At 55.4% G+C, this 11,820-nt stretch overlaps 1 protein-coding gene across 1 annotated transcript; it reads right to left on the bottom strand.

Moving 5' to 3' along the window:
* Nucleotides 1-3,305: 3,305 nt before the first annotated feature.
* Nucleotides 3,306-11,353, bottom strand: VPS18 (VPS18 core subunit of CORVET and HOPS complexes). The gene is made up of 5 exons (XM_082856941.1): nt 11,086-11,353; nt 9,943-10,084; nt 7,687-7,778; nt 5,685-7,555; nt 3,306-4,652 (listed from the first exon to the last, which is right to left on the bottom strand). The coding sequence occupies exons 1-5, from the start codon at nt 11,174-11,176 to the stop codon at nt 3,927-3,929; spliced, it is 2,922 nt and encodes a 973-aa protein (XP_082713067.1). The 5' UTR covers nt 11,177-11,353; the 3' UTR covers nt 3,306-3,926.
* Between the last annotated feature and the right edge of the window lie 467 nt (nt 11,354-11,820).

The following is an 11,820-nucleotide window of genomic DNA, read 5'->3' as shown; positions in this document are numbered from 1 at the left end:
ACTAGAACCATCTAGCATCCTCCTTCTGTCCTACTGCCCATCCCGGGCCTGCCTCTGACCACCATTCACCCTCAACCTGCTGCAGGGCCCAGCCTTGCTCCACGTAAGCAAAGCTGCCAGCAGGGTCCTTTGTGGGGCTGCTCCCCTGTGGCACTCCCTAGGGGCCCCACCATGGGGCAACAGATGGACCTATGGTCTCTACAGAACAATGGTGGGGGAGGGGCCCTGGCATCGCCTGCCCCAAACAGGAAGTGCTGCATGAGCTTCAAAGAACTGGCAGGGCCAAGGGGCTGAGTGGCTGGAGCCACTGCCAGGACTGGCGGCTGCCTGAAGAGATGCCTGCCAGCCTCGGGATGCCCAGCCTTCAGTGGGGGTGGGGCTGCAGTGGCAAGGGCAGCTGGGTTTTGGGCAGAGGATGCTTTGCGCCCTCAGTGCAGCAGCCTCTGACCTGGAAGCAGGTTGAGGGAAGGGGGCTCCGACACAAGGCTGTTTCCCGGCTCTGCTGCCACCCGCCAGCGGGACTGCAGGTTCTTTCCCAGGCCACAGTGGGTCTGGCCCTCCAGCAAGTAACCGTGAGGGGCAGGGCTGGCACCAAGCCTGCCGCCCACTCCCTGCCTCCTGCTCCCAGCTGCTCTGCTCAGAGCCTTTTCCTCTCCACTTCCTGTTCACACAGGGGGGGGGCGGGAAGTGGAGGGAGGAAGTTGGGGGGAGGCGTGCAGGGGGGACCCATTGAATAAAAGGAATTAACCGTTTCCCTCCTCTGACCTCTGGGAATTTCCGCCTGTGAAAGTGTCTCGAAGAATCTGCAGAGCTGGGGCAGTGGGGAGGAGGTGCGCCCCTCGTGGCCCCCTCCCCTTCTCCCTCCCCCGGTGGTAGTGGCGGGCCTGATAACTCCCTCTCGGCCCCCTAACCTTTTGTTTCCCTGGCGCCAGGGGGGCCAGCGCCAAGGGCAGCCTGGAGCCTGGAGGCCCCCTCCCAACCAATGGGGTTGGGGTGCCCGGCCTGTGACCCGAGCTCGGGGCAGGGGGACGCTGCGCAGGAACTGCGGGAGTTGGTGGTCCTGGGGGAATGAGCTCACACCCGGGCTGGCCAGGCTCTGAGCCCCGCGTCCTCCCTGCCAGGGTTGGTGCCTTTGGCCAGTCTGCCCTGCGGACAGGAGAAGGGCGGCGAGCGGGTCACTCGGGCCTCAGACGTAGGGCGGGCACACCCTCCGGGGGCCACTCCCCCCTGGAGCGGAGGAAAGGAGCCGGTGAGTTCAGGAAGCCAGTAGACAGCGCCCCCTAGTGCCCACCGCTGACTCGGCCAGGCGGCCCCCCAGGGCCCTCTCAAGGGCGGGCCTCAGGAAGCACCTGCTCTCCAGGACCAGTGGCCGCCCTGCATCTCCCCCAGGTGGCTTCCTTGTTTACAGGCCTCCTGCCCTGATCCCAGCGTCACTGCCTGTGGCCACTCCTCCTATTTCCAGTGACCGCTCCAGGAGCAGCTCATTCATCTTGGCCCCTACCCACGTAGCTGCTCCCCCACCCCACCCCCTCCTGGCCCTCCCCCAGGCTTAGGGCCAAGGCCCAGAGGGCCGTCTCTCTCCCCTCCACTCCAGGCCTTGCTTGGTTTCCAGGGATCTAAGAGCTGTGGCTTCCCGTTGCCCTGACTCAACGGAACCCCATTCTGTCAGTGCCAGAGAAGACTGGGGCCTTTTTCCAGGAAAGAGGAAGCAGCCTAGGACCAGATGGGCAGGCTTAAGAGAGGACAGAAGGGGCAGGGGTGTCCCAAGCTGTCTTAGCCAAGTCCTCTGGGAGGAGGGAGCAATAGGGCAGTGTCTGTTTAACTAACATGTATTAGGCACCCATTATGTGCAAAGACAGAAGCCCCAAGCTGTTCCAAGTAAGCAAGTGACCATGCCAGTGGTGGGCCAAGGTTTATACCTAGTTCTCACTGACAGTGAGGAATACGACCCTGAGCCCACTACTGGGCATGTCTAGGTGTGAGGGGAGGCTTAGGCCACATGGGGAGCAGGAGCCCTCCAAATCTTCCTGGAACGGGGGAAATGGAACAGGATTAGGATGCCCTCTACTCACCCAGTGGGACCCTACCCCCCATTTGCTTCCACTCTGGCTTCTGGGGCAAGATGGGGAGTCTGAGGCTCATCAAAGATGGGCAGCTTCTGGCCCTATCCCTTGGCAGGGGCCATGAAGAGACCCCGTTGTTCTAGTGGCTGGAAAAGAATAAGCAGGGCAAGATTCTCCCAGGGCTGCAGGAGATAAAAGTCTTGGAAGAGGATTAGGCTGCAGGGGCAAGAGAGACGCCTGCAGTCACTAGCTAGGTGACCTGACCCCGGCCTGATTCCAGGAACACTCACTTTTTATTTTGTTTCAGTCTGGGCGGCTGATAGACCACACCCATAAACCTGGGCAGTGGACTGTGAACACCAGTCCATGGAGCAAAGGGTGCTCAGCTGATATCACGGGAAGGCCCTGCTTCAGGACTCCCTAGGGCTTAGCCTCGAGCCACAACTAAAGAACTGTAAGCTGGGGGGATGGGCAGGTCAAAGGAGATAGATGGGGAGAAAACATATCTGCCAAATGCCATGGATGGTGGCAGTGGTAGTCTCGCCTCCATGTTGGACCTCAACATTATGGTTAAGGGACTTCCCTGGCGGTCCAGTGATTAAGACTATGTGCTTCCAATGCAGGGGGCACAGGTTTGATTCCTGGTCGAGGAACTAAGATCCCGCAAGCCACGCAGCTTGGCCAAAAAAAAATCATGGTTTAATGCCAGACAGTGGTAGGGCAGTATCAAAACTGGGCAGAAGCTGAGAAGGCAGGGATGCAGGCTGGCAAAGGGAGGGGCAAGCAAAATCTAGCATGCGTAAGGGCCAGTGGAGGGAGGAAGAACGAGGGGCTTAGATTTATGGTTAGGCAGTGGCGATTACCAGAAAACTCTTGGGAACAACTACGGAGGGAATAGACCTAGGAAGCACCAGTGGAGAAAGTGACTTGAGAAATCAGCGTCCCCTGCTGCCTGAGCGTGGAGGGTTCTGTGGGGAGCAACACCACCTGCTGGCCAAAGGGGAGAACAGTCCCTGCTCCTAGGTGGGCCCTAATTACCAACAGAAGCCTGGAGTCAGAACGGATACAGTGGAAGGCAAAGAAGTGATTAGAAAATGGCAAAATCACATCTCCAGGAAAAGGAGCAAAGGCCAAGGCTTGAACGCGCAGGGCCCTGGCAGCTTCCCCGTGACACCCTAGCCCCTCTTGGAGATCACTTACACACCACTCTGCCCAGCATCAACACAAAGCCATCAACTCCAGTCACCAGTGCAGACAGTTTAATGCTCTCCACCCCATCACCATCTCCCACTGTCCTCCGTGAGGCCCTCTGCCCCAGGGTACCCCTCACACTGGAGCCCCAGACGGTGTGCACAAGAGCATGCCCACCATCAGCACCACCTTTCCCCCCACCCCATGCCCAGGACTTGGAGGGGTTGTCTTTTCACCTGTGGGACCTAGAAGCCGACAGAAGAGAGGGCTTCTGAGGGAGAAGAGCCACAGAGTGAAAAGGAATAATGGTAGGTAGTGCTCCAGAAAGAGAACATGGTGTGTGTGAGGAGGGAAAAGGAAGAAAGAGCTGTTAGACGCAGGGGGAATGGTAATGGGGTCAGAATTCTGACTTCTCCAGGCTAAGGCCCTCTGTTGGGAAGCAGGCTGACGGCCTAGCAAAACAGCAGCTCTAAGGCAGCCCTGAAGAACAGCACGGGCAGCTGGCAGAATGCACTCGTAGCTCACCCCTCGAGGACAACAGCTATGATTCCGCTCCCCCCACCACAGTCCCAGCCCAGCAGCCTCCAGGAGACCAAGGACAGATGATGCTGTGGCCTTCCCAAGAAGGGACAGCTCCCGACCGCCTGCCCGCCTATCGGGGTTGACACATTCCTACAACCAACTGAGGTGCTCCTCCTCGTAGCGCTGAGGGTCGATGAAGGGCCGGTCAATAGAGCGGATCATCAGCTCCCCACAGTACACGCACTCAGCGGCCACCAGTTCATCCAGGTCAGCCTTGAGCTGTTCCCGGCTGGGCCCCCCGGTGGCAGCGCCCCCCTCGGCCTCCTTAGCCCGGGCAGAGCCCTTGGCAGGGGGTGGAGCGGCGCCCAGCTTTCGCTGTAGCTCCTCGAGCCGAGCCTGCTTGTAGGCCGGCAGGCCAGGCCGCACGGCCTGCAGCAGGCAGTCAGCGTGGAACATGTGGCCACAGAGGAAGAGGTAAAAAGGGCGGTTGAGCAGGGGGAAGTCGCAGGTGGCACATTTGTCCTGGGGCTCCACGGTGCCATAGCGGCCCCGCAGCTCCTGCAGGTCTCGCCGGATGCGCTGGGCGCTGGCCGTGGCCTCTTCCATCTCCCGCTGCAGCTCTTGGATGTGGTGGTTGTAAGCCTTCAGCGAGCTGCAGATCGCCTCCTTGAAGTGGTCGATGGTGACGAAGTCAGGGAAGAAAGGCAGCACGTCCTCGATCTTGAGCAGGGGGCAGCTGGCCAGGCAGGCCATGGCCGTCTGCACATCCTCCTCCTCCTGCACCACATGCCGAGCAATCTTCAGCCACAGCTTCTTGCGTAGCTCCTCATCTTCCTCGGGCAGGTCAGCACACTGCTTGGCCAGGTCCACGTCCACCTGTGGGGAGGCTGAGAGCGTTAGGGTCAGGTCCCACTCAGGACAGGGTCTGTGGGAAAGACAGAGGCCCAGCACTCCAGGCAGCAAGTGACACGGGGCTCCTCGGGGCTGGGAAGGAACCTGTCTCAGTAATGGGCCTGCCTCTGTCAGAGCTACACAAACGCTACTTATGATGGTGGGCCTGCAATTTTAGTGAATTTACAAATCACCTGGGGAGCACATCCAAAATACAGATTTCTGGGCCCCCTCCACAGACATTCTGATTCAGTAAGTCCTGGGTTCAGACCCAGGAATTCCTTTTTTTTTTGGCCTCGCTGCGTGGCTTGCGGGATCTTAGTTCCCCGACCAGGGATCAAACCCACGCCCTTGGTAGTGAAAGTGCAGAGTTCTAACCACTGGACCACCAGGGAATTCCCTCGAATTTTATTTATTTATTTTTTGCGGTACGCGGGCCTCTCACTGTTGTGGCCTCTCCCACTGCGGAGCACAGGCTCCGGACGCGCAGGCTCAGCGGCCATGGCTCACGGGCCCAGCCGCTCCGCGGCATGTGGGATCTTCCCGGACCGGGGCATGAACCCATGTCCCCTGCATCGGCAGGCAGACTCTCAACCACTGCGCCACCAGGGAAGCCCCCCCTCGAATTTTAAATAGCACTTCACACGATCCTACGCAGGTGACAATTCATGATTTGAGCAATGCAACTCAGCACTTTCCCCTTCTGCAATTGTGGCTAGCAGGTATGCAGAATTTACCTGTGAGGGAAGTACTATATCATCATCCCCATTTTGCGTCTGAATAATCTGACGCAAAGAGAGGTTCAGAAACCAGCCTGAGGTCACACAGCTTATAGTAAGAGGCAGAACCAGAATTCAAACCCTGACTTGAGTCTGTGTTCTTAACCTCTATACTACAGTTGCTATCTGGGAGAGAAGCCAGCACCCCCTAGCCACAGTGTCCCTCTGACCCTTCAGCACCTGAAGCTACTGCTCTCCAGGCCCCTCTCCTGGACAGGGTCAAGGCTCATTGGCTCACCTGCAGGGCCAGGTCCACAGCCTCCTCATACAGCTCCAGGACCTTGTAGACATGGACGCAAGCATGGTGGTGGCCATGCTCAGCACAGAGCCGCAGCGCGTACTTGAGGTCATAATGTACCCGGTGTGGGCTGGCCCCGGCCTGCTCGAGGTAGGCCAGCAGCGAGGCTGGCTGGCCTCGGGCATAGAGCGACAGCAGGTAATTGTGAATGGCCTGCTCAGTCTCGCCCAGTACATTCACGCAGAACTCCATGTAGCGGATGGCCTGGCTCACCTGCTGGGCCTCGCCACCCTGGCTATAGTTCACCAGGGCAGGGATGAGCTGCCGGGCATCCAGCCGGCTGCCCAGCTCAATCCAGGCGTCCACCAGCTGGCGAGGGATGTGACGGATGAGGATGGGTGAGAACTTGTAGAAGAGCTGGGGGTCACGGTGGCGGGCCAGCACAGCCAGGGCCTCCTCGTAGGCCTCATGCTGGCAGTGGTATGCCACCACGCGCTCGTAGTCCTGCATGATCACAGCGAAGTATACCATGTGCTCTGTGTCCCCGTGGCTGGCGAGCAGCTCGTGGATGGAGGCCCGGCTGGCGAAGAGCCACTCCTTGTGGCGGGGGCTGCTTAGGAAGGCGCGGAAACGCTCCCGGGTTTCCCGGTAGAGGTTCAGGGCCTCAGGGTCACCCTGCAGGGCCCCGAGTCGGCTCAGGTAGAGCTCCGTCAGCCAGGCGGTAAGCAGCGTGGCCTGGGTGCGCTCAGCAGGCTTCAAACTGGCCAGTTTTCGCTGCAGAAACTCGGCCAGCGCCTCCTCCTGGTGGGCCTCCAAGAACTTGAGGGCAATCTCCTCAAAGTAGCTCTGAGTCAGGGCGTAGCAGCGGGCACTCTCCAGGTAACGATGCTGGCGGAAGCAGAAGTCGGCCTCCCGGGCCAGGACCGTGTCCAGGCAGTCAGGCCGCTCTCGACAATACTCTTTGGCCAGGTCGAAGCGGTTCATGTCCAGGTAGGTGCGCCAGACATCCCGGGCCTCCCGCTGTACCTGGTAGCGGAAGACGGCCCGCTCGGTGTGGGCCCACAGGTGGCCTGTGGAGGAGTCCTTCACCATGTGCTTCAGCGGCCCGAACTTCTCCAGGAAGTGGTCCCGCAGCACCACCTGCCCCGTCAGCGTGCACACCGCCTCCACCCGGTCCGCCAGCAGCAGCAGGAAGTGGAACTGGGTCAGGACGATGGCCAGGGGTGGGCTGGCCCCAGGACCCACTCCCTCTGGGTACTCCCAGACCCGCTCCTCGCTCAGCAGGGAGTCGGGACGCCCGCAGTCCAACGAGCCATACAACACGCCATCCCCCATCATCCAAGCGAAGGCCCGGGGCGCAGAGCGCAACTTGGGGGTGTAGAAGGCCAACTCACTGTAGCCCAGACTGCTGGGGAACTCACGGAATGGGGGTGGGTGGTCAGTGTAGGCAGCAAAGAGCCCTGAGAAGCCCTGGGCCTCAGCTCCCTCGGCTGCTCGGCCTATGAACTGGAAGAGGCGCTGCCGAGTGGTGGCGATGACAAACCCACGCCCTTCAGGGCCCCGCTCCGCCTCGAGGGAGCACACAGGTGCTGGGCCCCCTTCTTCGTTTAGTACATACAACGGACGGAAGTAGAGATCCGGGGCAGGGCCAAAAAGCCCACCCTCGCTGGCCGAGAGCTCTGCTTCAAAGATCTGACCTTGGGCAGTGCCGACCAGGATGGGGCCTGTGCTGCTCTCAGTACCCAGGGCCTTGTTCCAGCCCACACTCTCCACCAGCTGCCCCTTCCAGCGTGCCAGGGGCCGAACTTTCTGTCCATTACGGTTCACGTAGAGGACCTCAGTGCTGCTCAGAGCAATCAGCAGGTGAGAGCCTGGAGTGGGGGAGAGCATGGCACCCTAGAGGATGCTATTCCCACCCTCAGATCCCACCCACCCAGGCAGTGACCTACCCTCAACATCCCCCACCCACTACTCCCCATCTCAGAACTCTACCACCACTTACCAGTAGGGTCCAGGAACATCTTGTGAACTTTGGCATCATCCTTACGCCCCAGCTCCATGTGGTTGGGTTCATTTGCTTTGCCTAAGTCAATGCTGTTGGGACAAGAGTCACAGCCTCACTCCAGAGAAGGGCAGATCCTTCTGTTGAATCACAGACCTCTTTATAATCTGATGAAAGGCACAGCCTTTCTTCCCTGAAATCTACATAGACACACAAAATTCTGAATACAATCCCAAGGGAACTCTGAAACACATGTGGGGTCCTCCTTAAGAACGCTCAGCTCTGAGAACACCCCCACTTCATTCTGAGAAGTCACTAAGCAGAAGTCTTTTCCTTCTGCTCAACATACCTCCAGTGCATCTAGGAAGATAGGCAGGGGTATCCCAGAATGCCGGGGTAAAAAGGGAACAACAAATAGTAGCTAATGGTTACTGAGCACTTTCTATATACCAAGCACCATGCCAAGAGCTTGAGCTAGTATGACCTCAATTAACCTTCACAATAACCTTGAGGAGTGCTCCCTTAAGATTATTTCCTATTTAAGGTATTTCCCTTATGAAATTCTTTTCAAATTATATGCTCATTCTACTAAAGAATCAATACAGCAGTGTATGAAGAAAAAGTTAATGATTTTCTTCCCAAACTCCTATTACTCCCAATGGAAAAAACTGATGTTAACATCTTTCTCCATGTTCATAATATAAACAAGCTTATTTTATCAGTTTTTACAAAAATGTTTTCACATTGTATATATGTGTGTGTATGCATATTAATTTATAATTTGCTTTTCTCACTTAATGATATTTCATGAACATCCCACTGGGTCAACAGATACAGCTAACTCATTGTTTTAATAACTGCATAATATTCCCTTTTATGAGTGAACTATAACTTAATCGTTTTCCTATTGATGGATATGCAGCTTGCGTCCAGTTTTTCCTACCACAAATACTGCTGGAATCAACATCCTTGTATCTATACCTTTGTAAACTGGTACTTTTCTTTCTATGGTATGTATTCCCCAAAGTGGGACTGCCAGGTCAAAGTTATAGATATTTCAGTGTTTAACAGACATTGCCAGATTATTTTTCCAAAAGATGGTGGCAATTTATACTCTTTCCCAGTAATGTATGAGAGTCCATCTCTGTGTATCTTCACCAGCATCATATATTACTGTTTAAAATTTTTGCTAATATGATAGGTTGAAAAAAATGGTATCTTACTGTGATTTTGATTTGCATTTCCCACAGGCTGAAAATTATTTTCAGATGTTTACTGGAAAATTTGTAGTTCCTCTTCTGTGAACTGCTTGTTTATCTTGTTTACCCTCCCTTTTCTATTGAACCGTCTTTTTTCATTTTTTTTTTTTTTGGCTGCACCTCACAGCTTGCGGGATCTTAGTTCCCCAACCAGGGACTGAACCTGGGCCCCAGCAGTGAAAGCGCCAAGTCCTAACCACTGGACCACAAGGGAATTCCCTGGACTGTCTTTTTCTTATTAATTTCTAAGGGCTTTTTAAGGAACAGGAATGTAAATCTTCAGTCATATGTGGAAAAACATTATTTTCCCACCATCTTTTGTCCTGACCTGCTTCATATGTTTTATTTTTATTCTGTCATAACAGCAATCACTACGTGGTCAAATCTATCTACCTTTTCCCTTGTGGATTCTGGATTTTCTAGCTTGAGTAAGAAGGTCTCTCTTCAGCCCAAGAACATTGAAATTTATTAAATATTCTTTTAACATTCACACTATTTTTTGTATTCAAATAATTATTCCACTTAGAATTCATTTTTATGATACAGAGGTTTAGCTCTGTTTCATCCCAGATGGTTATTCTGGATAGATAAACAATTTTGCTGACACCTTTGTCATATATTAGTTCCATTTACTTATACTATTTATTTCCAGTTTTATTGAGATATTTTATTTCCATTTATAGTGGATTTATTTCAGGACTCTAGACCGTTTCGCTTATCTACATGACTAACTTGTGGGTTGGTACTGTCTTTAACAGATGAAGGGACGTGTTCAGAAAGACTGGGTGACTTTCCATCCCTGTTAAGTGGGAGAGCTGAGCTCAGAGTCCGGGTCTACTATGCTACTGGTTCTCTTTAGGGAGGGATAGGATATTTCCTGAACGTTCCAAATCCACTGTTTAACCTGCCCAGGGTGGAAAAAAGGCCCGGTCAGTCAGTAGTTCCAAAATACCACCAATCCACTCCCTACTCCTAAACCTTTTGGGTCCTCACTTACCGGAGTAGTGTATCCTTGCCCAGGCTCATGCAGAGCTGATTGCAGGAGACGACAAGACTGGTGATACGCTCAGAAGGGGTAAAGTCAATGCGCTGCCTCGTGAAAATGGGCACTTCCTTCTCTAGCTGGGCATTCACATATCCTAGGTGAGGAGCCAAGGAAAGGTTAGCTATGGAACAGAGGGAGGAAGGGCAACATATTCCTCTCCACCTTCCCAACATATTGCTACCCCGGGACCTTGGTTAGCCAGCACTTGAGTACCAATATATCAAGCAGTTTGCTAATCACCTCTACATTAGTCCTAGGCTACATTAGGGGTTCTGGGCTCTTCCCACATCTCTGAAAGCAGTGAGGGGTTGATTCTTTGAACCCTTGGGATGCTGTTACACCATGATATACCTGCTCCCAGTGGTAATGGGGTGGGCGGGGAAGGGTTGGGTGTTCTCCCTTATCAATCTTTGGCCCAGCAATCCCAGCTCAACTAAAGTAGTCTAGTTCCGCTCTCTCCCCTCCTCCTTGCCCATGCAGTAATACTCTCAGTGAGTCTCCAGAAGAATGAGGGCGGAGGGATCCTTGGGGAATCCTTCCAATCAGTTGGTTAACAAACTGCTGCAAAAACTTCCCCTCAACGCCCAGATGCACACAGCTCTAGCAAAAGCCTAAAGTACTTCATTTTCCCCTGTTCAGTGACAAAGTTCCCTCTAGGACCATCCCTCCTTCCCCTACGACATTCCCATTTCACCAGTTCTTTGCCCACTCTTTTCCTCCCACCTCCAGAAGGGGCCTGGTGGGAAAAACACTGAATCAGATGAAGCCTATTCTCATCTGAGCCTATTCTCATCTGAGCCTATTCTCAGTTTTCCCAACTGCGGCCTGTAAGCAAGACACTTCCTTATCTGAGTCCCAGTTCCCTCTTAGAAGGACCCTAGTGGCAGGGCCTAGATCACGCGGCTGCTCTTGCTGCTCTTTCAATCTTCGACCATCCACCAGCTGGGGGCCATAAGTGCCTGAGGAGAATCAAGGGCCTAGACCCAGACTGCACGTCCAGGAGGTGAACCCGAGCTCCTGGAGCCAACCCCTCCTGTCCTCTCTTGCAGATGCCAGGAGAGCTAAGAGGTGCAGCGGCGCCCTCACTTCCCTTACCCGAGTGGGGGATGCCGACGCTGGGGCAGCCGGGCTGCAAGACGGCCGAGCGGGAGAGGGAGTCCTCGTATTCATCCAGGATAGACGCCATGGTGCCCGGCCTGTGGGTCCTCCGTCTTGGGCCCAGGGATTACAACAGGGCTCCCCCCAGGGATCCCCGTCTCCCCGGATTGGAAGCTGCGACTCCCCAGCCTCGATAGGGATCTGACAGATCCTGGCAATCCGCCGCCGCCGCCGACTCCTCCTCTTTAAAATCCTGAGGATCTTCTCACTCTCGCCTTATAGAGCGAGAAGACCGGGGAGCTCTCCCCCTTGAATCTGGCGCAGTACTGCACCCAACTCCCGCCCCCAGGAGACCACCGGCTCCTCCTAGCCGATCTCAGGTGATCCCAACCTCCCCCGAGCAGCTCAGCTGACTCCCGCCCCCGGGACGCGCGCCTTTAACGTCACTTCCGGGTTCTCAGAAGCCCGCGTTTGCTCCCGCAGAGAAGTCGCGAGGCCGGCCCCTGGGAGATGAGGTGAGGACTGCGGCGGGAGGGCGGGGCCGGGGTGGTGGTGGTGTGGGGGGGCTGGGAAGGCCTATCCCGCTCTCGAGGGGAGTCGGGTGGGGGAGCGTTGCACATGTCCGAGCTGTAGGCTAGCTGGGTGGTGGGCGGGCCCCGCTGAACACAGGCTCCTCTGGACCCTGCTGCAGTTCCAGGCTTTGACACCAGGAGGCAATCCCAGCTTTCTCAA

Source organism: Leucopleurus acutus (genome assembly GCF_964270905.1).
Source record: "Leucopleurus acutus genome assembly, chromosome: 1".
Classification (NCBI taxonomy): domain Eukaryota; kingdom Metazoa; phylum Chordata; class Mammalia; order Artiodactyla; family Delphinidae; genus Leucopleurus; species Leucopleurus acutus.
Note: the sequence above shows the minus strand (reverse complement) of the source record. Positions and strands in the feature narration are given on the sequence as shown.